This window comes from Typha latifolia, chromosome 8 (genome assembly GCF_019914945.1).
Source record: "Typha latifolia isolate L0001 chromosome 8, TyphaL0001v2, whole genome shotgun sequence".
Lineage (NCBI taxonomy): Eukaryota > Viridiplantae > Streptophyta > Magnoliopsida > Poales > Typhaceae > Typha > Typha latifolia.
The window spans coordinates 9,479,568-9,505,611 of NC_133093.1; the positions used below are offsets into that span (position 1 = coordinate 9,479,568).

Sequence of the window (26,044 nt, forward strand, 5' to 3'; positions counted from 1 at the left end):
CTCACAAGATAAAAATTCATCGCCGAACCAATAAAAGCTTCAAACCTCCATCAAGGAGAACCATTTGAACGTCTAACAAAATTGTCCGAACTCTCCATAAAGAATAACCTGAGATGACAAAAGGAGCATAACAACAAAGTTGAGAACAAGTTCTCTGAAGTAGTGAGACCGTTCACCACAACCGTTGCCTAAATTAGTGCAGTCTTAAGATTTATCACTAGTCTGCAATTATAAACTTCATGGATTGTATGTGGTAGTCATCAAATCAATTTCAAAGGGCAGGGATACGAGTTCAATCTTGATGTCACATGATATTTTCTCTTTCTTCCTTAAATATCAATATGTGAAAACTGTATATCACTAAACCAAATTGAAAATACCTTAAAGCTTAAAAGGAGATCTTGAGACAGAGAGATCTTGTCCTATTTATGCATACTGACCTCTGTTATATCAATATTTCGGTCAGGGCTTATTCTCTAGATTAAAAGAGATTATGAATTCAACCTATAATAAGCCTGGTCTAAATGACTCAGATCCAAGACTCCTAGGTTCATATCTAAGTTGAGGGATGGAAAACAGACTTCTCACAGTACGAAATTACCCTCTTAGACGCAGTTATAGCCTAAGTGTTTATCAAATTAGCTAATGTATGAGCACATAATAAGGAAGAATAAGCTGTGCATATAAGGACTCCTAACACTTTTATTTCACCAATATGACCAAATTCAGCATCCAGCTGTTGGATAAAAATGTCAACTTTCGACAGCAATGTATTCATAAATAACCATAAGCAATCCAACCAAAAATAATCCAGGCATGGAGTGGATTCAACATACCTGCCTTTTAAATCGAAGCAAAATCATCAGAATTTTACGGACCTCATCTAATTAACCTTCGATTTAGATACTAATAGAATAGATATCCAAGGGAATCATACAGGAACAGGAACCTCTTCCTTTCCCTTACCGTCTCCACCAGGCGAGACATCAACCACATCGGCAACAAGCGCCATGGGCCGGTGTTCGATGACCTCGTCGACGAGCCCGAACTCCTTTGCCTCCTCGGGCGACATGAACATGTCGCGGTCCATGCTTTGCTCGATGCGCTGGATCGGCTGCCCGGTGTGCTTCGCGTAGATCGCGTTGAGCCTTTCTCGGACCTTGAGAATCTCCTTGGCATGGATGGCCACGTCGGCAGCCTGCCCCGAGACCCCGCCGGACGGCTGGTGGATCATGACGCGGGCGTTGGGCAGCGCCCGTCGCTCCCCCGGCGCGCCGGCAGTGAGGAGCAGCGAACCCATGGATGCGGCCTGGCCGATGCAGAGGGTGGTGACGGGGGAACGGATGTACTGCATCGTGTCGTAGATGGCGAGGCCGGAGGTGACGGCGCCGCCAGGGGAGTTGATGTAGAGGTGGATGGGCTTGGACGGGTTCTCGGACTCGAGGAATAGGAGCTGCGCCACGACCACCGAGGAGGTGTCGTCGGAGATGGGGCCGTTGATGCAGACGATCCGCTCTTTGAGGAGGCGGGAGAAGATGTCGTAGGCGCGCTCTCCGCGGGATGTGTGCTCAATCACCATCGGAATCAGGCCGTAGTTGCGGCGGTGGTGCTGGAATGCGATTGGGACAGAGGAGGAGGAGGAAGCGGAGAAGAAGGCATTGGGGAATCTAGCAAACCGGCGACACCACATAGCAGAAGAGGAGGAAGAAAGCTTAGAGTTAGGGTTTAGGGTTTTGGGAAAGAGAGGAGGAGGAGATGGAGCCTTGGAGGTAAGGGATTTGAGGAGGAGAGGAGAAGGTATCCGGGTAGTGAACCGGTCTAGTTTCGTGACCGATGCTCTCTAGCTTTGAGATAAAAAAGAGTAACTTAGTTGTTTGAATGTATTAGTTAACTTTAACATTTATTTGCTAAGAAAATTACATAAATATATAATGATAATTTTGAAAGAGTCAAAAGAATTAAATAACGATTATGCTATTTTAGAAAATATATAGCTGTAATTATGGTATTCTAAAATGTTTTAGTTGCTATGTTCTTTATTACTTTCACCCTATAGAAAAAAAAATACTCTTATTTCATTAAAGTTTCAATGGAAATAATCATAAATTTTTTACTAACTTAAGTTTGATGAATCAAAATGACAGTGTATTCCTTTCATCTTCTCCTTTAATGACTACTATGATAACTTTTTAACTATTAAATTTTAAATTGATCTTCTTTAAATTTTTTGTACTTCTAAGAAAAAAGAAAGAGAAAGTAAGTACATTTTTATCTACCTAACCAGAAGCAAAGCATTGTAGAACTGATAGAGGCACCGAGGATTGAAGGCCAACCAATATATACAATTTTAAATATTTTTTCTAACAAAATTTTTAATGGAGTGAACTTTATAATATAATTAGATAACACACGATAAATATGTGTCTATTTTTTTTTCTTAAAAGGAGCGAAGTGATAGTTGAGGGGTTAAAATATAATTAACCCAAAATTATCTTTCTAAAAAATTTATTTTATGTGTTTAGTATATTTTAAAATTTAAATATAAGATTATGAGTGTTTAGAAACTGCTAACTAACTTTCAAATATAAGTGGTTAAGTGAATCAATAAATTTTATATAAAAGTTTTTAAAAATAAGGCTAAATTTTAGAAAGAAATTTTATATAAATTATATTTAGATTGAGCGATTCAAGTATAAGTTACTAACCCTTATAAATTTCTCTTACACATTGACATTTTTTTGAGGATTTAAAAAATATATATAAATTGCTCACTAGATTAGTTATGTATATTTGAAAATGACTAATTGGATGAGCAATTTTTAAACACATTGAATCACATATTTAAGTTTTGACCTGAATTGGAATTTAGAAGTATAAAAAAAATTAGGGACAGATTTAAAATAGTCAAAAACTCTAAATTTATTAATGGGTATTTTCAGTCAACCTCACATACAGGTCATTAAGGTCTATTTACAAAAGGCCCGCCCAAACGACACACAACTTCCAGTCTTCCATGCTCTCTCTCTCTCTCTCTCTCTCTCTCTCTCTCTCTCTCTCTCTCTCTCTCTCTCTCTCTCTCTCTCTCTCTCTCTCTGCACTTATTTCCTCCAGTTTCGTCGACTCATCGTCCTTCTCCTTCGAGGGCTAAACCGAAACCCTTACACGCTTCTCGTTCTTTCCCATCTCTTTTCTACCAATGGAATTCATGTCCTCTCATTCACGTCCTTCTCCCATTCATGCCTTCCCTACCTCGCTCTCCTCCATCCAACCATCGTTGCATCCCAAGAAACCGCTTCCAAGAACCCTAACAGATCTGTACCTCTCGATCCCTCATGGACGAACAAAGAATCGCAGATGGAGCGTCCACCGCCTCGTCGGAAACCCAAGGACTTTGAGCCAAGAAGGTCTTTTCTTGATCTTTACGGCCGTGGTACCTCTATGATTCTATATCTCTTTGTCGAGCAATGAGATCGGTTCTTGAAATGTGTACTCTTGATGCCTTCCAGCTATCAGGTTGAGGTATTCAAAGGTGCGATGCAGTGGAATACGATCGTGGTGTTGGAAACAGGGGCAGGGAAGACGATGATCGCGGTGATGCTAATGAAGGAGATCCGAAATAGTTTGAGAGAGAGAGAGAGCGGGAAAAGTATGCTCATTGTTTTCCTTGCGTCAACTGTTCACCTTGTCAATCAGGTGAAGCGATTATCCTGCCTTAGTGTTTCTTTGATGTTAAGGGTGTTTAGTGGTCGTACTTATTGCGCATATTTGGTGCAGCAATATGAAGTGATTAGAGATTATTAAGATTTTATTGTTGGCCAATACAACGGTGCTGCAGGAATTGGCGTGTGGAGTCCTGAATCCTGAGTCCTGGGAGAAGGAAATCAGTAGCAGAGAAGTATCACTTTCCTTTTCCATTACTTTTATAATGAGATGTTATCATCGTGTGCTTCTGTTCTAGTATCATCTCTTAGATGTCAACTTGTTTTTGATGGTTATCTTTATTTGCGAAGTTCTGATTTATTTTTTCATTTTATTTTTACCCTTAGTTGTTGAATTCGCACCTCATATCATGCTTATTGTGTTAGTACTGCTGTTGTTAATTCAATCTGTATGGTGTTGAATGCTGAGATCACCTTTATTCACTTTCATTTATCCTATGGTCAAAATAGCTAGTCTGAAGAGGTATGATGGCATCAAGTACTGATCTTTTGTCCTATCAGATAACATTTCTACTATATGTGAAAGCCAGCTAATATAGTTGGTGATATCAAGCTGCTCATTCATTTAGCAAACCAACATTTGCAACTTTTCACCAAGCCAATCATTTGTATCTCACTAATTTGGTATCTGCCTATTTGTGACAGTCGACACATCCATGCACGTGATCCTTGCTTTCGTATCTTCGTTATAATCTCCAGTGTAATGAAAGTGTCTACTTTGAAATTGTCTACCTTCTAGGTCTGGCAAACACATCAAGAAAATATGGTTTTGTTTTTTCTTTCTGTTGATTTTACTTTTTAGATAATCTTCCTTTCTGGTTTGCTATTGTCTACTTTTCTCTGTTATAGCTAAATGTCAGACTTTTCCACACAAGTTTATGTTAACTACTTTTTATTTCTTTCTCATTTATTTTTCTGCTTCCATGATGTACTCCATTGTTGCAGCTATTCTATAGAGGAACATAAGTGCCATTTCTGCACACGTCATTTTTTTCTACTTAAGTTATCATTTTTTTCTACTTAAGTTACAAGAGGTGAACTCTTTTATGAAGTCTAATCGGCAGCTTTATGGTACAGATTGTGGTTATGACACCCCAAATATTATTGGATGCTCTGAGCCATGCTTTTATGACTTAAGACATGGTGCGCTTGGTGATATTTGACGAGTGCCATAGTGCCTGTGGAGATCATCCATATACCAGGATAATGAAGGTTTGCAGAATTTTATATACCAAATTTAAGTTTCTTGGTTGATCCAATTAATTGGGACATAAAACTCTCCTTTTGTATTGCATGAAAATTTCTCTATACTACAGTAACTTGCACAAGTATGCATGATAAATAAGAATGTATACTTTGGATAATTTCATTGCTTATTTTGGTATGTTCTTTTTCCTTATCTTTATTTAGGAATTTTACCATCGGTCTTGATGGAAGCCAACCATCTTTGGAATGATTGCTTCTCCAATTGCTAAAAAAGTCCTATATATTTTCCTTTTCTTTGATATTTTTTAATAAAAATTACATGCTCCTTTGTTTCTTTGTTTTAATTCTTGTAGTTTGTCCCTTGAGTACTTTTTGCAAAGGTTATTAAGTGCAGGATCAACTAACCATGGTATATAAATAATGCCATTTGAGAAAATCGAACTTTTATCCATCTGCTCCATACCTTAACTGTTTCCCATCTACAGTAGATCATAATTTTTCTCTATCTAATCTGGATTACCATGTTTAGCTGGTTCATTTATCCTTCAAGCTCACAGAAGTTTGGAAACAGTGGAAATATATGGAAGACAATAGTACTGCAAGTCTGCAAGTTATAAATGTGTCTTAGGGACTCGGGCTGCCATGTTGGGTTTTGGGTTGCACAAGTTATAAAAACTATTCGTGTTGGTGGCTGAATTAGACTTCCATGACGCAACAAATGAAGAGATGGTTGAAGCAACCCTAGATGATGCGATGGAATCACTGGAGATCATCTTGCATACTTTACCTGATTGTGTGATGTTGCGTACTCTGTGAATTGCAGGATCCTTGAAAGGAAGGCTAGTGTCGGTGTTGGTTGTTAAAAATGGAAGCATGCATTATTTTGTGAGCAATTCGTCATTTGATGGCTTCGGGATAATATAGAGCTTGGTACATTGTTTTTAGTATTGGTGGCTGATGAGAATCAGTAGATTGCAAGAAATTTGTCGTGATGTAGAGGTTAGACTGCATGACTATTACTTTCTCATCGATATGTATCTTTTGGAACTATAAGGCTTTAATATTATATTACAAGTGCAGTGGTTGCAGAGTCTAGGACGGTCACTTTTGATTATGGAAGTTTGACTAGTTAGGAAAAAGTATCAATTGCAAGGTGATGTGGGACATACCTTAGGATGGGAAGAGTGGACACATTGTAGAAGATGATGATTCAGGGAGTAGGGGTGTTTTCGATGATGATGATGGAGGAGAGTTCAATTCAGCAGCTAACAATAGCATGGAATATCTAAAAATCCGAGTTGGGCGATTAGACCTAGTGGAGTGTATATGACAATTGGAGAGACTGTTGGAGGTCTAATAAGTGTTCTTGGATATGAAGCGTCTACCCTTAGCAAGGGCTAATGATTATTGTATTTTGAGCACACCTAGGGTGGAGCCAACAAATGTGCGACTACATCATCATCCTCACTATCAAAAGATTTAGTGGATTGTCCGGGAGTGTCAGAGAAAAGTATTATTGAACCAAGTACAAGCTCCTATTCATCACTTGTACTGTTAGTTAAGAAAAAAGATAGGTTGTGGCAAAAATTTTTATGTAGATTACCGAGCTTTGAACGACATTATGTTGAAAGATCAATACCCAATTTTGGTGATCGATGAGCTTCTGGATGAGTTTTGGGGAGCAATGTTTTGCACTAAATTGGACCTTAAATGAGTTATTATCAGATTAGATTGGTCACCAGTGATGTGCCAATATCACATTATGGACGCACGACGAACATTATGAGAACTTGGTGATGCCATTTGGCTTGATGAATGCATCGATCATTTTTTTAGGCCTTGATGAATGATATATTCAGGTTGGTCCTCCAAAAATTTATTCTTGTATTTTTTTTAAAGACATTCTTATCTACAGTAGGACCTAAAAAGAGCATGTACAACATTTGCAATTGGATATGCAAATGCATCAGGCTTTATACATGTGTGGACTTATCCTGATATGATTAGGAGTTGGCATGTTCCAAGATAGTGACGTGTAGTTTTTATTAATTGCATTGATTTAATAACTCATGATAAGTCATTTAAACAAACGTATTGTTATTGCTAGCAATTATAGGTGTGCATTGGATATGCATCTGTGATTTCATTGGTATAGATTGTATGGATTCTACTTCCTGAGCTGTGTGCTCACCACCTCTTGGTGACATCATTTCAGAGCTAGAGGAAGTAGGTGCGGGTAGCGAAGAGTAGCTGTCTTTATTTCAGTAATGACTGTTTCTATTAGTTGTATTGAGCCTCTGCGAGGGTGTTATGATTGGCTTGTATTTTGGATATTAGAGTTATATTTTGGATGTGTATCTTGAAGGCTTGTTGTGGCTTGTGGAACTTATATCCGGACTCATATTAGTTTGAGACTATTTGTGGTATGAATCTATATGTGCCTTGTGGAAACCTATTACTAACAGGTCACGTGATGTGCCGGGTAGGGGAATTTACCCACTCGGTATACACGTGTATTTAGAGGTTTGGGTGTTTCATGTATGAACTCTACTCGTCTGGTGGGGATTCCACAGTACTCTAGTTCTCCTCAGCTAGCCGGCTCCTCCAGAATCCCAAAATCCTCCTCACGCAGTGTTGATCCTATTAATTCACGCAGGTAAAGCCATGCAAAATGTTAGCGAATTAATAGAATTAATTATCTTATTAGAGAATTTAGGTTTAGGCATATACATGAGTCAAGGGTCTCCTAAGGTGAGTTCTATGTCATCCTAAAATTCACACTATTTAAGTGATAATAATTTATCTTTGGGGGAGTGGTTAGGCTAATTAATCAGGGTCTCCTAAGGTGAGTTCTATGTCATCCTAAAATTCACACTATTTAAGTGATAATAATTTATCTTTGGGGGAGTGGTTAGGCTAATTAATCAGGTGGAATAAATAAATGGGGCTATAGGGTCCAAATGACTCCAAATGGGCTAAGTTGGGGTGTTGGGTTAGGCTCAAGCTCAACTCAATAGGCAAGGGAGGAAATAGTTCGTGGGTTGCGGTCCAAACTGCAGCCCACAGGACCGCAGCCCAACAAGCTCAAGGCTTCATGGGCTGCGGTCTAAATCGCATCCTATTTATTCCTATGGGCTATGGTTTAGACCACAGCAAGCCCCGTAGGCTGCGGTCTAAGCCGTATCCCAATAAGGGCGTGGGTGGGGGTTAAACAACCCTTAACCCCCACCCTCGCACACCATTCCCTTCCAAGGGAAGGAGGCAGAAGGGGGGAGAAAAGAACCCGACGCTGCCGGTGGCCCACGTCGCCGACAGGCTTTCCTCGAGGTCGGCGGCCCGCGGCCTTCACCCGGGGTGGGTGGCTAGCCGGAGGGAAGGGGAGGGAAAAGAGAGGAGGAAATCGAGGAGAGAGAGACGCGGCCACCATTGAGGTCGACGGCGTAGCCACGCGATCGGGTAAGGCACAGCGGCCGAGGGGGTGAGTGCAGGGAAGAAAGAGAAACAACAACATCAACAATGGAAAAAAAGGTTTACTGAGGGGGTCGAGGCTGGGTGGCGTGCACGGCAAGAGAAGAAGAAGAAGAAGGGGAGGAGGACAGGGGGTGGCAGGGGCGCTGGGACGCACGCACGCGCTCAGCGCGGGTCTCCCCCTCCCCTCCCCCCCCCCCCCTTTTTTAAATTTTTGGGGTGTTACAATTCTCCTCCAAGATAATGCCTATTTTTTTTATTGAAATAAGATGTTAATTATTTCACATTGCCACATTTTTTAAAATTGTTTGTGCCATCAAACTTCTTTATCTCAAATTTTGTATTTGACACAATTTTTCTCAATTTGAATGATTTTGACATTTTGCAAATTAAATCACCAAATTCGATGCTATCCCCAAATTCAAAAACCTAAGTTTGAACCTTTGGTTTTGATACCACTTGTGCAAATTTAGATAGAGCAGAGGGAAGTGAAAACGATCCTAAAACACCCACAACACATTTCAAAAGGAATAGCAATGGATAATAGCAACACCAAATTGAGGTAAACACGAATAAGATGCTAATGGTAGAGTAATAGCTATCAACCAATCTAACCACTAACAAGAACTCCTAATGTAAGTAATCCACAAAGAAGAAAGCGAGAGGCGAAATTTATGTGGTTCGGTGATGTGCCTATATCTACGGGCGGTGCAAAACTCCGTTGGTTCACCTATTAAGTGTTGAGTAAACGTGGAGAGACCCACTAGGGGTGGCTTAATATTGGTGAATCTGTTGGTTCACCTATTAGGTGTTGAGTAAACGTGGAGAGACCCACTAGGGGTGGCTTAATATTGGTGAACATTTTGCAAAGGAGAGGAAAACCGAAAAGGACCTGGTTAAGAAGACTTTGAGGTTCGATAGAACTAAATGGCAGAAAATGTCCAAATTATTTACATATTAGACACTCATATGTTTGGGACATAAGAATCTGCTGCTGATCTCAGTTTCCATACTGATCTTTTTGTTTTCATCAGCTGGTCTAAATCTTCGGACTGTCATATGAATATTATATTACTAAGGATCTATTCTGATTATATGATGTGTGATAAAAATAGGAGCTGAGTGCAAGTTTCTGTAAGTTTGAGTCAAAACATTATGTATACAAGAGATTCTGAACTAAGATATTTGAACATGTGTCAAATAAGAGCTCAGAACCTAATATGGCATCCTTTTCTTGCACTGTGTACTTATTTTATTTTGCATTACCAGTTACTCATGCTTAGAATGGAGAAGGGAGCCCCCCTGAACTGCTCTATTTCAGCTTTGCAAGATGTTGCAGTGGCCAATGCCGAAGTTGTTTTTAGAACAAAGGTTCAGGTATGTGTACCTAGTATTATCTCTCTCTCTCTCTGCGTAGAAGGTATCGAGATTTAGTTGTGCCTTGGTTAACCTCACAAATAAAATCTGTTAACTACAGAGATATTTTTCCCTTTTGCATTTGGCTATTGCAACAGAACACTACTTGTAATGGATGGGGTAACGACACCAAATTTTAATAGCTTTGCATAAACTATTAAACACATATTCCCGATTCCAAGGTCATCACATTAACAGACAAACAAAGAACCGACAAGAAGAGATCACAAGATTCAGCAGCTCTCGTCATGCTTCTTGAACTTCAAAAGCTTGAGTGTGTATACTTAATGAGCCATAGCAAATCCTTACAAGGGGAATTACATTTCAAGCTGAAGGTACACAAATTGAAGCCTACTTGGAAATTTCTAATTTCTCTTCCCTTTACTGTCTGATACAGAACATCCCAACCTATATAGACCATTGATTTATGCAAGGTCCTCTTTTCTTGAGAAAGGATTAACTGGGAGTCATACTAAATCAATGAATGTAATTGTTGATCCTCAGTGGTAGATTTAATCGTTAAACCTAAAAGAGAAAATTAGTTGCTTCCGTGTGAAGGCTCTTCCATGTACTATCTAGATGTGGATTTATACTATTCTAATGCTTTATTAAGATCAGAAGCCACTTTTTCCTGTCTCAGTAATTTTTTTCTTTGTATTTGGTTCAGGTCATATCCATTAAAATTGGATGAGCATGGCTTCAGTCAACAGTTTCTCCAGTCAGAGATGGGCCCACAGGAATATATCCTCAACTGCCGAGTATGTCTTTCTTGCCCTTTGATGTCCTCATCTAGTTGCACTGTTTGTACCGGAATTTCTAGGAACCTTTTTCATTTCACACTATGTGCCTATTCTATTATGATTTACATCCTACACTTTTTACTATTTCTTATTGACCCTTGCATTTTATTAAATTTGATGTAGACTCTGCTAATAATACTTTTTGGTGATTTAATGAAAAATATAGGACTAGCTCGAGAGTGATTCTGCTGTTTGGCTTGAAAAATACAGAGGTCAAATCAAAAATAGTTAAAAGTCGGTGTAAATTGCAATAAACCCATAAAGCGTGGTGCTAAATGAGAAAATCCCAATTATTCTGGTCCAACTTCTGATCGACTTGGAAACCTCTTTCCTTTTCATATTAACTTGCTGTAGACGTATAAAGCATCAGGGTATTTGTCTTTTTCTTTTATCTTTTTTTCCTCTTACAAATTTTATCCATCTTCATCACAGACTCCTGGATCTCTGGAGCTGCACATTTGAGGCAAATTATAGGTCAATAGTGCAACATTATTCAAATTATACAATCTTCACTTGCACAAGGATATAGTGTTATAAACACGAGTTATGATAGCTGCCCACTTCCTCAATCGGAAGAACATATCAATATCAATGTTGTAAGGAAACAGTGTAGACGTGTAGTTGTTGGGAGAGTATTAGTCTGCAGCATTGGATTTATTTCAATCTCAATGCCAATTTACAATCTATTTCATTCTTTATACATAAATAAAAGAATATCAATGATATTCATGCTAAACAAATGCTAAAAACCGCGGGAAGGTCTTTGCCCCTTCCTCTCTGGCAATCCTTCCATTATCACCCTCTTCTTGTGCTCCGAGTTCAAATCAACTCCTTTCAAATTCATTCTACGCCCACCGTTCTTTGCTGCCGTCACCCTGACGAGTGGTAGAATGTACGAGCATGAGGAGAGGAAGACCACTGCGCTTGCCCGACCAAAGAAGACCAAGACACCCAAAGTTGTAGCCATGATCCATAGCCCGACAACTGGTTCGACTCGACCGGTTCGGACTATATGATGGTTCACGTGACGGGTGATGCGTCTAGGTAAGCTCGATTGATCTGTTGAGTTCCTGATCTGGATCGGATCAGGATTGGAGCTTGGTTGGGGCGGTTCAGCTCTGGTGTTTGAATTAGTGGGTATCGTTGATGATGGAAACTGCTGCTCAGAAATATCTGCTTGAGGTTGGGATTCTTCCGTGTTTAGCTGTTGAGTTTTGCTAGGACTTCTGCTGTTTCGAGCCTGCTAAAGTAGGAAATAAGTCATTTCTCCACATCTTTAAAAAAAACTATGAAATGGAATCACACTTGAAATCTTTAGAAATTATCTCAAAATTATCAAAATATAGGGTGTTCTTCTAAATATTCCCGTCTAAAAAAGAAAAAGAAAAACAGGAGCCCAATGGCCCATTGTAGCGATATTTAGCCATGTTGCAAGTTAAATTCCATTTACGAATTGAAGGATGTTCACATGCTTATATTTGGGAATTATAAGAAGAGGACAATGATTACCTATGCCAGTTGCAAAAATAAACAAATAAATAAATGACCTATGTAAGGAGAGGATACAAGATGGCAATATGGCATTGACACACAAGCAATCACCCATCAAAATCTAATATAAATTTCCAATTGCGTGACTAATAATGCACGAGATTTAAAGGCTAAATCTTAAAAGTTTTGACGATGTGACATTAGGAAACAAACATAACCACAGCTTAAATATGTTACTAGTTTCGACCGGTTTTAACTAATACTCCTCAATTTCATATGCCCAATTTTATTTTATTTTTAAAAAATCAGCTGGAAAACTTCCGTCCTAAAATTCTTTTTCAAAACTATTCCTGCGGGGAAAAAATTCTACTCAATATCTCAACCCCCAGCTGAGATTTTATCAAAATATGTATTTATAACCCCCACAATGATGTTAATATGTTTTTCAGAGGAAAATTATGGTTGAGATAAAGACGAGGGGGAAGTACAACGCCACGTCATCGGATAAAATCTACGGCGACTGGCTACGTGTGGGACCCACAGAAACTACGACGTGGAGGCGATGAAGCAACCTCCAGGTGTAGACTTCGTCCACTTCCAGTACTTCTCCCACGATGTATAACAATATAACGTTAGTTAACTTCCCCTCCTTTTATCCCCACCAATGACCAACCCATCACTTTGATAACGAACTAGGGATCTACGGTAAGTACGGGACAACGATCTTCCTCAAGATTCGTGCGAGTACATCAAAAAGATTCCGTTGCAAGAAGGCTGCGGACAAAATCCTATATATCCTCCTACCGCTGCCAACCTGGACCCTATCACAGGCCTCTCTATAAATGCACTATCAATCTATCTATCTATCTATCTCACGTAGCATTTTAGGTTAGAATAATTTTTAAATTATTTATTTTATTTTATTTTTTAAAAATTAAGAGGTAACGAACCTTTGATGGCTTCTTGAACGGACACTTTGACGCTGAATCCTTAGCCGCCGATGACGTATCAGTTGCAGCGTCGACAGCAACGATCTTCTTCTTCCTTCTGAATCGCGACCACGAGAACCAAGACGACTTTCCCTTGCCCTTCCTTTCACCGACGGCAGCCGCCGGTAATTCCGAGATATCGGGATCGAAGACCGGCGAGCCCCGAAAGCAGGAAGAGAGAAAAGGATTCCCCTTCCTCTTTCTTTCTTTTGGGTTTGTGATTGTAGCATCTTTGATCGACATAGTATTAGAGAGAGAGAGAGAGAGAGAGAGAGAGAGAGAGAATGGGGAAGAAAAGAAGTGGGGGAGGAGATGAAATTGAAGCCTTTTTAACTTTCTTCTTTGACAAGTATTATACTTCGATACACGTACGATGGTACGACTGATGAGGAATTGGATCCCACATTCCCACCTTTCGCTTTCTTGTATCTATTCTCGTTACAAGTCTTTGGTCGTGTTCCATTATTTTTCCTGAAACCACCTTGAGCTTTCGGAATATATAATTTGCCTTAAGACCTTAATATATAACTTTAAGAAGTGGTATCGAAACATTTGCTTTAAAATTGAGATGCAAATATGTCGAGAAATGGATTACTTGGTTGCTCTCTGCTATGACGATAAGATTTTTAATCAATTAGGAAATCAGGATATATATTTGCTGGGAAAAATCCTCCCACACGTCTCATGTATATAATAATTAGTGTTTCATTTTGTCTACAACGCTATCTCAATTACAACTCTCAACTATTTGTCAATGAATTTATTTATTTACTTATCCTTGTTGTAATAAAATTATTATGATGGAAAATAGTAATTTAGTTTTAGATCATTGGAACATTAAGCGCAGTAATGAATTAGATTATCATGTTCAGCAGAAACTGGAACAAGAAATAAGTTAAATAATGCATTCAATTGGGAGGAGGAAAATAATCAGAATCCAAGAAATGAAATCTAAGAAAACAAGGCATTAATCTTTAACCTACCCTTAATTAAGCCTATAAGCAAGGAATTCCGATATCATAAAAGAAACTAATCTGGATGATAAAAGATGGCCATTTCTAAACAAGAGATTAAATGGTAAATATATCCACATAACTATATTAAAGTCTGCAAGAGATATACATGGGTTAATAAACATTGCAACTTCCTTCAATAGACAAACATCTGTGACAACATACGTATTAAGAATATTTTATTAAAAAACTATCCTATAATCTTTTATTTGATACTCATCTCTGATCTTTTCAAACTTATGATTACATAAAGTTCTTCACATTATTTTCTATGCAACTGTCGGCCTTCAGAGCTCATAAATGACTTCTTCTAGGTGCCTTGGGGATAAAGACACCTTCAGATTCCAACACCCCATTAATAAATATATATGGTATTATTCATGGTACCTATATATCTATCTTTATTTGAGTCAAATTCACTTCGTAGCAAGAAAATCCAACTTTATATATAATACCTTCAAGAATAAAGCAACAAGCTATCATCAATATGCATGCATGATCTTCTTAACATGTACATAAGATGATTGGGTGATGCCTTGCTGTAAGTGGGCATAATCTTCAACAGAAATTAAAATAGATAAGCGTCAGCAATGATGATCGAATGATCAAGTGTTTGAATATAAAAATAAAAGACTAATGTTTTTTTAATACTTTAAACTTTTAGAGTACTTGATGAGTGACTCTGAATTCTGTTATTTAAAATATAAACTTATGCTCATTTATTAAGTCAACACTAAGAGGCCATCAAAAAGAAACAAAGTCGATTGAATAATGCATAGGACTACTCATATTAATAAACGCACATATGTTTAATATGTCCATACGCTTCTTCTTCTTTTTTCTTCTTCCAGTTAAATTAATTGTTAATTTTTTTTTAAAAAAAACTTCCATGTTAATATTACTATTTCGAATCGCTAACTATTCTCGAGCTTATCTCGTTCATTGAAGGCCACTGCCCACGTAAGTGTATAGCTAAAAGTTTTGAACTATATATATATATTCTCATAAAGGCAAATTAAGTGAGGAGAAGATATGGATGAGAGATAACTATATATATTTCTCACGTCAGACTCGGAAAATTATGGAACCTGGAAGATTGACAAGCAACACTAGAGCCAAAACAGGTGACTATGGATTCAATTACTAGCTCACCTAAAAGTTAAGGTTTTAGGTGAGTTGGTAGCTTAACATTGTATTATATATGTTGATTTTGCGATCAGGAGTGTGAAGTTATTGAATCTCGATCTTGCTTGCGTGATTTAATGGTAAAGAATTGAAGAGCATTTGATCAGCAAAACACTGAGTCAACTTAAATCTCATTAGGCCTATCCACCATTCAATTGTAATGTTTCTCTCAATCTTACGATACAAACAACGATTAAAATATACATGCATGTGATATCAAGAGCTTAGCTAGGATTTATTGAGGGGGCTGAGTAAGAATATAAGATGTGCACTATATTTATACTATATGGAGCGATTTCTAATATATATTTTTTATGGAACAGAACAATATTCCGAAGAAATTTTTGATTAAGAAGGGCCCAAATAGTGATACTAATAAAAATATTTACATTAATTTATAGTATAGTATAATTAGTAAAGAAAGATTTTAAAATTAAGGAGGGGGCCATGATTCTCTTTTGGGATAACATAGCTGGTCTATGTGTGATATTAACGATTTCTTTTCTATCTTTGAAAGCTTTGTCAGAATTTACTAACAAACTGATGTGGACATTAATTATCTGATAAAAAAAGTGAGAATTTAACGATGTCCCACTTAAATCCATGTAGTCGAGATTCAAACTAGAAAACACTTCTACTAGAGATGCAGACTTCAATCATTAATTCTTCCCTCTGATTTAAACAAGAAAAAATAACTAAAACAACTTATTACTTATTAAGGCAATATTCTTTACTGCTTCTATTTTTTTTTTTCTTCTTTTCACATTTACAATTCGCCACATTTCTGTAATAGTACTTATCAATCATCTAGGAGATGTTTGGCCTCCCCAAAAAATTGCTTTTAGGCAATCACTCTCCTCCTTTGCTCAAACCCACTATGCAAGCACTATTTATATATAATATATATACAGAAATCAAAGAAAGAAAGAAAAGAAAACCTAACAACTCCTCCCACGTACAGAAATATTCCAAACTTGTCAAGATGCATGCAACGTTCTTCGCTTGTCTCTCTCCAGAAACCCTTTCAACACAACCATTTTCTTGTACTCATCCGAATCCACGTCCCTTTCTATCACTCCATCAACCTTCTTAACCTTATCATTCCGAGCATCTGTCTCCGGCATAAGGAGGAGCGGCGAGAGGTAGAACCATGCACACATGAAGAGTATAGCGCAAAACTTTCCAGCGAGAAGCATCACAGCTAGTGCCAAGGTTAGCACGGAGAGGCCCATGAAAGGGTTGAGATGATCTTTTGATCTGCCATTAGATTCTCTCGAGTTGAGGGGCGCGGTCTTCGGCGAGCCGGGGTGGCTGGTTCGGGTGCGAATGCCGGCTCTTGCCGGGTCGAGCATCTTGTAAAGGGGAGCAGGCTTGTTGCCGGCAGTGCACTTGGAGGCAGTGGCATGAGATGATGGTGGTGGTGGTGGTGGTGGTGGTCTTGGATGGTGTTGCTTTTGTAGTTGATTGTGGTGAGGTTTAGTAGAGCAGCCTCCTCCCTTGCTTTTCTCCTGATTCAATTAAAGAAGAAAATAAAATGAGAGATATGTAAATGTGTAATAGTTATGATATATAAATAATATAATGAAAGGGTAGTTGGTAAGATTCATCAGCGTTATTTTATGTAGCACTAAAGTCTTATCACAATAATCAAAAAAAAGTTATGATAAAAATCCTTCTAATATACGTTTAATAGCAAGTACCTGAGCATATATAGTTTGTAATGACGCTACAATGATAGTTGAGCGGGAAAAATCACACCGAACTTTAGCAGGTACTCTTAATAATTAAGTATTGCGTAAACAATATATATTCCCATATATCATCTAATTATTATATATATGTATGTATAAACTTATCTATTCAATCAACACACCGCATTAAATGGATGCAAGGGATGAGTAGACACCAAGCTCAATAGATCATATGTACCCTGATGCGCCACGTAGGCCTACCGGTTGGCCAATCAATCTTGACCAATCAAATATTCTCCAGCATCTGGTAATGTAGTAAATTCCGGCAATCTCAGCTGCAGCCTGTCCAGTGCCTAATAAGAACCGGGTCGGCTAAAGCCTAAAAGGACATAATAATGGTCGCTTAGCCACCACTGATTAGACAGTGAGATTTCTCAGCACGGACGTTGTGGGACCCGCAGAAGCTTCCAAGGTAACTGACCTATTTCGTATATTTTTTTCAAATATATTTTGTAAATTAAGTCTATTTCTCTAACTAATATGAATTTATAAACTATTTGAAGGAATAGGTTCAGGGGACCAAAGCGAATCGAATTTTAAATATGCGGTTCATTAGCCGCAAACTAATAGAAACCTATTTTTCTGAATATTTTAAAGTAAAAAATATAAACATCATTTGTGAGAGAGTAAATATTTATGGAGCAAGAGAAAATTTATTGAACAAATTCTTATAGAGAGGTTTACTAATGACTGGAGAACTCGGATGAAGGCAGGATAGATTTATCATCTTATGGCATCCATCTTCGCACTATTTGTGGTTTTATTCCAGGCTTCCAGCATAAGCTGCTATCGAGGGTGTTTCTGGGATAAGTGGAGGATTGCTCCCCTCGCCCAGTTCGCTCTTAAATCGCGGTAACTAACTTCTCACGTGAACCTCGCCTATTCAAATCGTGGCCGCGCTATCTAAAGCTACTATAAAAATTAAAAAAAAAAAAAAAATTCACGAGTGCCGAATTCTATCCTAATTTTCTAAAGTCGATAGAATAAGAATATATAAATTAAATAACTATTTCAAAACTTACCTTGCGAAACTTCTCGAACAAGCTATTCCGCTTCATCGATCTCTTCTTCTTGTTCTCCAACTTATCGCCCCCATGCTTCTCCACGCACGGCATCGTCGCGTCCCCGGAGATCTCCACCGGCACCGTCCTCTTCTTCCGCCGAAACCTCGACCACGACAACCACGCCGATCCCCTACGTAACGGCCGCCCGTTCCGTCCCGCCTCGCCCGAATCCGACACGTGCGATCCGCCGAAGCACGAGAAGAGACCCGAGACGCTGTGACGGGATCCGGAGACGGGGTTCTCCTCGTCGGAAGCCATGAAAATCGAAGGCGAAGCAAGCTCAGTGGAGTGGATAAGAACAGAGAAGATGACTCATCTCGATATCGATTTCTAGAGCAAAGAATTAATTGGGATAGCGCAGATGAAGAAGGGTTTGTTAGTTGTCATGGAGATGGGATTAATTATAGAGAGAGAAGAGAGAGTTGTTGGAGGAGAGACGACGACTTGTAACTAAAAGGTGAGCGAGTGGGTCAAAACAACTGCTGAGACTTATAAATATGGATAGAAGGAGGGGCGAAAATGGAAAATATGATTCCTTGTCGGACACGGTTTTCCCTAGTACGAGTACAAATATGTTAACCATGCTATATACTGTTTATGTACACCATGAGTGTCTTAAAAGCATTTGCATCACTTAGAAGTTGAATAATTTGCTTGTTGACCAAAGTTAAATATACTTTTAGAGAGAGAAAATGTAATATTTGGCTGCTATTAATGATTTTTTCTTTTTATATGCACTAAAAGAAAAAACCCTAAATATTTACTGAGAAATTGAATTTATAATTTCTGTTATGAACTAATAAGATCTTATAGATTCAATCTAAAAGAAAACAAGATTGTTATGTAATTAGCACTTTTAATTTGCTATATAAACATAAAGACCCTAGATCCCAATATAGCGATTTTATTTACTCTTACTCCAATCCTTCGCAAGAATTTTGAAGAATTTTTTTCTCTCCTTTCTCGACCAAATCTCTAATCTCCTGTCGGCGTTCATGGGCAACACTAGAATTTTAGAAGGTTAGAGAACATGTGCATGACAAGATGTCAAATACTCAGAAGCCTAATTTTTAGCTCTATTTAAACAATCATTAAAAGGCATTAGTGGTCCATTCTTGCCAACTTGCTAGCTTCTCAATGAGCAAAAGTCATGACTTAAGAAGAAGGGCATTAATTCAATACTCAATAGTCATAAGATTCACCAAGACAAAGAGATCGAGAGTAATAAGAGAACATATGGACTACTTTATAGTCTACATAGTTGAAATTGCGATAGAAGCTTTCTCTCTACTCTTCTTGCATGTTGAGGACGCTGGATTCAAATTTGACCCATTCCAAGCCTAATCTTGTTCTTGGTCTTATTTTGATAGGATAATTGCATCTAGATCCTCATACATAGACATATCATTTAGTTAATCGTAAGATTTTTTTTAATTAAAAATATTGTATGATTGTCAAACGCTCAATTTTTTTTATTATTTTACAGGAACTAAAAAAAATAATTAAAGGTATAATAATCATTTAATATTTTCTGTTAAATTAAATAGTTGATGTCATAAAAATAAAATAAAAGGACTTATGCGAAAATGAGCTATTGTTCAGGCGTCCAGATGTAATTAATCTTATTTTAACATCATAAGTAGAATTTTTTAGAATTTTTTATTCCAAACAAGTATTATTCTGCACGTAAAACTTGAAAACTTCTCACGTAGGATAGCACGGCGTTGACTTTGACTTTGAATGTGTACATATGCTATTATTTTACTAGAGAGATTGTTGCATCTTCTCCTATCTATGATAGCCAATTAAAATACGATGGAATATTTAATTGAATTTAATTTATACAGTTGGTATGCACATTTCTACGTATCTTAGTCGTCCCTATATTTTATACACTCTAGGAGGCAACTTATATAAATACCAAGCTAATTCAATGTATATGTTTATTTCTACTTAATATCGGGATTTGTATGATAAATTTTAGGGGAATTTATCTAACACTTCCTTATTCAAGGATTTTGCTTTTAATGCCTAAGAAATTCATAACATTAGTTTTCTTACGATTAATTATTGTATAGATATCTATTGGAATTTAAAAAATCTAAGTAATTTTAATATATTAAAATCAAATAGTAAATGTCAATATGGTAGTATGTGAATAATAACTAAGACAAAATATATATGGTGTTTTTGATAAATATCTCTAAATTTTATTTAAACTTCATTATCATCATAGAATTATGCTGTCTTTTTTTCGAATTAAATAGATTTAACGAGTGGGTTAGTTAGCTTGGAGTCCCGAAGAAATCAAACATGCTGTCATTAAATCTATATTGAATTATATATAATTCTCAACATGTAGCAACTTGGGCTAATTCTTTGCTTCCATATTTATTATCTTACGTTATCAACTATTACCACCAGCGCTATCAACAATTAATAATACTATTTTACTCACAAAAATCTTTGCTCATTATAAAACATTTCCTATTTCTTTTTTATCATTGTAAGCATCACTGGTTACGTAAATTGTCAACAGAAATAATTCTTTGATCATCCACATGCTTGATATTGAGTAAATTAGTCGAGTAGGATTCTATCCTTTACTTTGTTGCTAGTTTTGGAGACACGTACTTGCCAGTGCTATTGGTGGTGTTTTTCTTTTTATTTTCTATTTTATATTTAAAATAAGTTATATGTAGGGGAGCTTTTCTATCTCTAATGCTATAATAATGCTTTAAGAAAATATATTTAAAACAATAATTTATTAAATAATATTTAAATAGTATAGAAAATGGAATTAAAATTCTGAGGTAGAGTAGTATAAAATAATTTATTAATAATTTCACTAGAGAAATTGATGCAAATGCTTTCCTTATATTTTATATGCAAAGCTAAATGCCTCATACCACAATATAAAACAGGGTATTATACTAATATTCTTGGTCCTCCTTTATTGCAACCCTTTTCTATCATCCTTGAAGACGTTAGTGAATATTATGGGAGTTAGAACCTAGTGGTGTTTGAGTTAAACAAATGGTGTTAATATTCAAATCCACACTCATTCAATATGAATGTCTTTAGTCATCTTAGCACAATTTCATTCATAAAACATAATTTATTTATATTCCTAAACTTTAATTTAACATTTTCAATGGTATATATGTCCTATCATTTTAATATTTTAATTCAGGAACAATTTATGTATTTAATTTTTTTTAAATAACCCTCTACATTTTCATCATTTTCTTTTAATTGTTTTAACACCCTTCTTTAAGAATATTTTAATAATTTAATTAGTAGAGTTATATAAACTATAGATTATAGCAATTAATTAAAATAACATCAAAATATTAGATACAAACTATAAGGACATTTTTATCAATTATTGCGGCTTGTAAGTCTGTACGAGAGTGGACTTATAATAAGTTCTCAAACAAAAATCTAAAGACGTTGTTGTTATATTTTATACGATATGAAAAAGAAAAAATATTAATTTTGAAAAAAAAATTGAGGATGTTAGAACTAAAATATTATTAATAATTTGGAAAAGACAAGTTTAAATTATTTTGCCGGTAAATTTATATTTGAATTAAGTTAAATTTAGTTTTAATTTTCTTCTCCTAAACTACCGTTTCGTTACTGGACACTTCGGATTCGGAGACTACGAAGTGGGGTTAGTCGATCGCGGCGCGAAGAAGAGGAGGCGGTGGAGATGGAGAGGGAGAAATCTCCAATGGTGAGGAACGCGGAGAAGCTTGTGGTGGAGATGATGGCACGGCGCGACGCCTCCCACGATGCCTCTCACGCCTTTCGGGTCCACGACCTCGCGCTCTCCCTCGCCAAAGAAGAGTGCTCGGACCTCGATCCCTCTTCAAACGGCGATTTGGAGATAGTAAGTATCTTTATCTATTCGTTCTCTTCTATTTTGATCTATTTGAACGCCAACTCGTATTGGGTTGTAGCCCAAATCAAACCCTTGTACTAAGAATTAGGCCCCTTTGGGAAGGTCATTTGTACTTGTTTTGCTTCCTAAGTTTGCAATATAGTATTTAAGAAGTAGGATTCTTTTTTATGGTTATGAATTGCCATTTCATCTGAAGGTCTAAAGATTTGATCTTGAATGTGTTCTCTAGGTGGAGTTGGCTGCTCTACTTCATGACATTGGTAATTATGTTTACTGCTTGCCTTGTCTGGATGTTCTTGGTGTTGACATTTATTCATCTCTTTTGTTTGGCTTCTTGCAGGTGATTACAAATATACCAAGTGCGTAGCATTACAAGTTATTCTCTTACCGCGTGATGTTAAATGCTTTTTATTTATTTTACTTCTGTTCTTCTAATATTTTCGAACACTAAATTGGATAGCTGAATGTGTTCTCTGCTGTTTATCGTGATTATCTGTTTGTGCTTTTGCGGATCTTTTATCTATTTAGCTTCATTTTATGACTTCCTATTTGAAATTTTTTCTCCTTTATTAAAGCAATTTCATGATAAATAGGGATTGTGTTGAGGATACATCTATTGTTGAGAAGTTTCTTATGGAGCAGGGGTTAGAAGAGAGCAAAATAGAGAAGATACTGGCAATTATTGAAAAAATGGGTATTTTTCTTTTCTTTTACTTTGTCTTCTGTTGCTCTTTTAGCTCGAGCTTTCAAGTTCTTTTTTTAATCTACCAATAACTCAATTTGGCTCTGCTTTTATGAAAACTGTTAACTGACTAATCTGGTTAGGAAAAAGTCATAAAATTGATCAACAACAACAGAATAAATGAAGGGATGACATTATAATTACCCTTGAATGCTCATAAACCAGGCATTTAAGTGATTGTTGCCTAAGCCTTCTGGCATCATAGATGCATAGTTGGTATGACCACATGGCTTTAAGAGTTGATTAAACTCACAAATAGGAGTTACTATGTTTGAGCTCAAGGATATGAACTTCCAATTTATATGTAAATCAGTTTGTTGCAAATTCAAAATGCCAATTATTTTATGGGTATCATTAGATTTACATAACCTCGGTTCTTCAGTCTAGGTGATCTCTTGGTCTTACCTTAAGGTGTTAAAAGAGTAGGTGGTTCACACCACCTTAGAGCAATGAGTTGCTGTCTATTTTACAAGCCTCACCTTTATTGTTTTAACATCTCAACTTAGAAGCATAGAGGGACTCTTTAAAAGCAAAGAAGCAGATGAAAATTTAATCATGTAATATTTGTGTCCTTCCATATATCAAAATATATCAAAGCATGTCCTTATAGATATATATATATATATATATGTGGATTTGTGCATATCATGTCTTAGTGATGATGGGCCAAGGCATTATTTAGTGTCAATAAATTTTCCGGAAAATACATTCTAAAGAATGTTTGTCAGTTGTGATGTCTAATATTGTTAATTTATTTCCAGGGTTTAGTAAAGAAGTTTCACAGAGACCAGTAAGTGATTCCTTCCTTGAATTCAGGATTGTACAAGATGCTGACCGTCTTGATGCAATTGGTGCTATTGGTAAATTCTGTTTAGTTGTTCAAAAAGTTTTATCTATTTTTTTATGGTCTTGTACTTGAGTCATCATCTATATTCGTGTTAGTTTGCATTTTGTAGCCTCTGCGGTGCAATTCTGTTGACTTTACTTTCTCTGATTCTGTACTTGGTATAAGCAAGTGCTTTAATTTATTTCCAACAATAATCGAGTGATTCTTTCCTTCTTTTATATTTTCCCTGAGTGATGGGGCAGTGGGGTGGTGGAATCCTTTCCTTTATAGTTAGAAATGTGAAAAAAAGGAAAGGTCCTCCCATCTTTGACATACTCTTGTTTGACTACCGTTCCAACTTATATTTCTTCCTGTTGCTTTCAAATTCTCAGGGTCCCAGTTGGTACACACACTCTTTGTCTCTATACCCTCTTAATCCCCATTAGAAAACATTGCTAATTTAGCTGGCCTTTCTTTACAATCCCTTTATTATCTTCTGCTGCAACAGTTTGAACAATTGGAAAAGGAAACCGCTGCACAGCAACTCAAATAATGCGTGCTATTTTGCATATATAATTGATGCTCCCATTCTTGTATTACTGTTCTTCAGGAATTGCGAGGTGCTTTACTTATGGTGGAAGCAAAAGTCAGGTACTGCATGATCCTGAAATATTACCACGGCAGGATTTATCAAAAGAGGATTATATGAATAAAGATGGGAAACAGACGACAATAAATCATTTCCATGAGAAGCTCTTGAAACTGAAGGATTTGATGAAGACAAAGGTAATGATACAACCAATTTATTGGAGTTCCCATAAATGTTGTAGGAGCATTTTATATTTTCTGGCATCATAATAACAAATTTAAATGAACAATCTCAACCATCTTCTACATTTCATGTGCACTTACCTATACATAATGGAGAATTGTCGCAGTTGACTTGATCTATCTACTAAAATATTTTTATAATGGAGGTGCTTGGAAAATATTTGGTTAAATCATTCCCTCAATTTAATGTACAGTTAATACAAATGGATCCACATGCATCATATACACTTGGACAGTCGTGCACACTTATTGTGGAAAGCTTAGTAAGAGACTTTGTCTCTATGAAAGAACAGAAGCTAATATTATCCTATAATGCATAAATTCATTTTTTTTTGGTCTCAGCCAGTCCATAGTTTTATAAGGACTTCTGAACACAATTGTGACATGCAATAGTTGGCTGACGACTATTTTCTGCTTCCATTTACAAACACACCGCAACTACACTAAGTAATTTGATGATGTAGTTCAATGAAATTACTTAGCTCCAAGGATTCCCTTGCCATCGGCCATGCCATGCCGGCTGCTAATCGACACAGCACATACCGTAGCACATGTCGTGTTGACACACCATGCCAATGCAAAACTTGCCAAGAAAAGAGGACGAGAGATATTGGGAGAGAGGGGGCTTATCTCTATTGAGAGTCCCTGCCTCTTCGAATGGAGAAGATGACTCCTCGCGCATGCCATAGATAGGAGAACACATCTCCTTGATTGATTGGAGAAGACGACTGAGCGTATCGTCTTAATTGGTGATCCGCAACTTATAAGAGGATTTGCCTAATCTAACTTAAAGAAGTTATATCTATTTAGGTCTTAATAATTATAATGATCTGCTTGGAAGAATTGTCTTCTTAGGCGATTATTAGGGCAATTTGATGTCCTAACCTTCTCTGATTGCAACGGGAGAATTGAGGGACCTCCTACAGCCGTAGAACACTGTTAGAAGGTATTCACAGCTTACCTTGGTTTTTTGGGGGTGTTGTCCACCTCCCATGCCACGTGCCGATGTAGCATCAGCATGGTATGTGCCAACTATCATGGCCATACTTCTTTAGCTCAATCTTTTCTTTATTCTTTTACTTATTGTCATTTTTTTTTTTTGAATTAATCTTACTGACTTCTATATTTCATTGGGAAAATCTTAGGCTGGTAAAAGGAGAGCAGAGAAGAGGCACAAGTTCATGCAAGATTTCTTAGCAGAGTTCTGTGAAGAATGGAGTGGCCGGGCTTGAAGTTCTATTCACCTGTCATTTTCACATTTAAATCTCAAGTACTCTTCAACTCTACTTAAAGCTCATTAGTCGAGATATTAGTAGCACAACTTCAAAGGCATTTTCTTTGTGAAGTACCACAGGAAAGATATCTTCAGCTAAGAAGACCTATCATACTGATTGCAACCTAATGTGATAAAAAAAATTATTAGTAACTGTTTTCTCTGGAATATTTTCTCACCCTCACCTGCTCCAAAAGATGGCATGGAATCACGTCTTTGGCATTTGTAGCACATTATCATAATATCTTTTATCCTTTTTATGGTTGAGAGCTAGACCAAAGCTTTTTGTACTCTGTAAATGTTATTTATACAGATTCAGATGTGATGGTACCACCATTGTTCTATTTTGTTGCTTCTAGCCAG

The 26,044-nt window shown here is 36.9% G+C and overlaps 5 protein-coding genes across 11 annotated transcripts; 2 read left to right on the forward strand and 3 right to left on the reverse strand.

Annotated features, from left to right (window-relative positions):
* Nucleotides 1-678: 678 nt before the first annotated feature.
* Nucleotides 679-1,864, reverse strand: LOC140793302 (ATP-dependent Clp protease proteolytic subunit 2, mitochondrial). The gene has a single exon (XM_073144702.1). The coding sequence runs from the start codon at nucleotides 1,688-1,690 to the stop codon at nucleotides 932-934; it is 759 nt and encodes a 252-aa protein (XP_073000803.1). The 5' UTR covers nucleotides 1,691-1,864; the 3' UTR covers nucleotides 679-931.
* Nucleotides 1,865-3,054: 1,190 nt separating this feature from the next.
* LOC140793303 (endoribonuclease Dicer homolog 3b-like) lies at nucleotides 3,055-11,293 on the forward strand. Of its 6 annotated transcripts, none has more exons than XM_073144704.1 (8): nucleotides 3,055-3,404; nucleotides 3,507-3,693; nucleotides 3,836-3,895; nucleotides 4,797-4,931; nucleotides 9,663-9,770; nucleotides 9,908-10,144; nucleotides 10,477-10,567; nucleotides 11,042-11,293. In XM_073144704.1, exons 1-4 carry the CDS (start codon nucleotides 3,355-3,357, stop codon nucleotides 4,854-4,856), a joined length of 357 nt encoding a protein of 118 aa, XP_073000805.1. In that variant the 5' UTR covers nucleotides 3,055-3,354; the 3' UTR covers nucleotides 4,857-4,931; nucleotides 9,663-9,770; nucleotides 9,908-10,144; nucleotides 10,477-10,567; nucleotides 11,042-11,293. The 6 variants fall into 6 exon arrangements, 5 of the variants coding, with proteins under 5 accessions (XP_073000805.1, XP_073000806.1, XP_073000808.1 ...); XM_073144705.1 differs by lacking the exon at nucleotides 11,042-11,293 and adding an exon at nucleotides 10,776-11,018; XM_073144707.1 differs by lacking the exon at nucleotides 9,908-10,144.
* LOC140793301 (uncharacterized) lies at nucleotides 11,154-13,367 on the reverse strand. Of its 2 annotated transcripts, none has more exons than XM_073144701.1 (2): nucleotides 13,051-13,367; nucleotides 11,154-11,849 (listed from the first exon to the last, which is right to left on the reverse strand). In XM_073144701.1, exons 1-2 carry the CDS (start codon nucleotides 13,330-13,332, stop codon nucleotides 11,352-11,354), a joined length of 780 nt encoding a protein of 259 aa, XP_073000802.1. In that variant the 5' UTR covers nucleotides 13,333-13,367; the 3' UTR covers nucleotides 11,154-11,351. The 2 variants fall into 2 exon arrangements, with proteins under 2 accessions (XP_073000802.1, XP_073000800.1); XM_073144699.1 differs by having other exon boundaries at nucleotides 11,154-11,852.
* A 2,736-nt stretch (nucleotides 13,368-16,103) lies between these two features.
* LOC140793995 (uncharacterized) lies at nucleotides 16,104-18,565 on the reverse strand. The gene is made up of 2 exons (XM_073145800.1): nucleotides 18,061-18,565; nucleotides 16,104-16,795 (listed from the first exon to the last, which is right to left on the reverse strand). The coding sequence occupies exons 1-2, from the start codon at nucleotides 18,358-18,360 to the stop codon at nucleotides 16,265-16,267; spliced, it is 831 nt and encodes a 276-aa protein (XP_073001901.1). The 5' UTR covers nucleotides 18,361-18,565; the 3' UTR covers nucleotides 16,104-16,264.
* Nucleotides 18,566-21,750: 3,185 nt separating this feature from the next.
* Nucleotides 21,751-26,025, forward strand: LOC140793537 (uncharacterized). Its single transcript, XM_073145061.1, has 7 exons — nucleotides 21,751-21,997; nucleotides 22,239-22,269; nucleotides 22,350-22,368; nucleotides 22,603-22,703; nucleotides 23,513-23,611; nucleotides 24,188-24,363; nucleotides 25,554-26,025. The coding sequence occupies exons 1-7, from the start codon at nucleotides 21,818-21,820 to the stop codon at nucleotides 25,638-25,640; spliced, it is 693 nt and encodes a 230-aa protein (XP_073001162.1). The 5' UTR covers nucleotides 21,751-21,817; the 3' UTR covers nucleotides 25,641-26,025.
* Nucleotides 26,026-26,044: the final 19 nt, after the last annotated feature.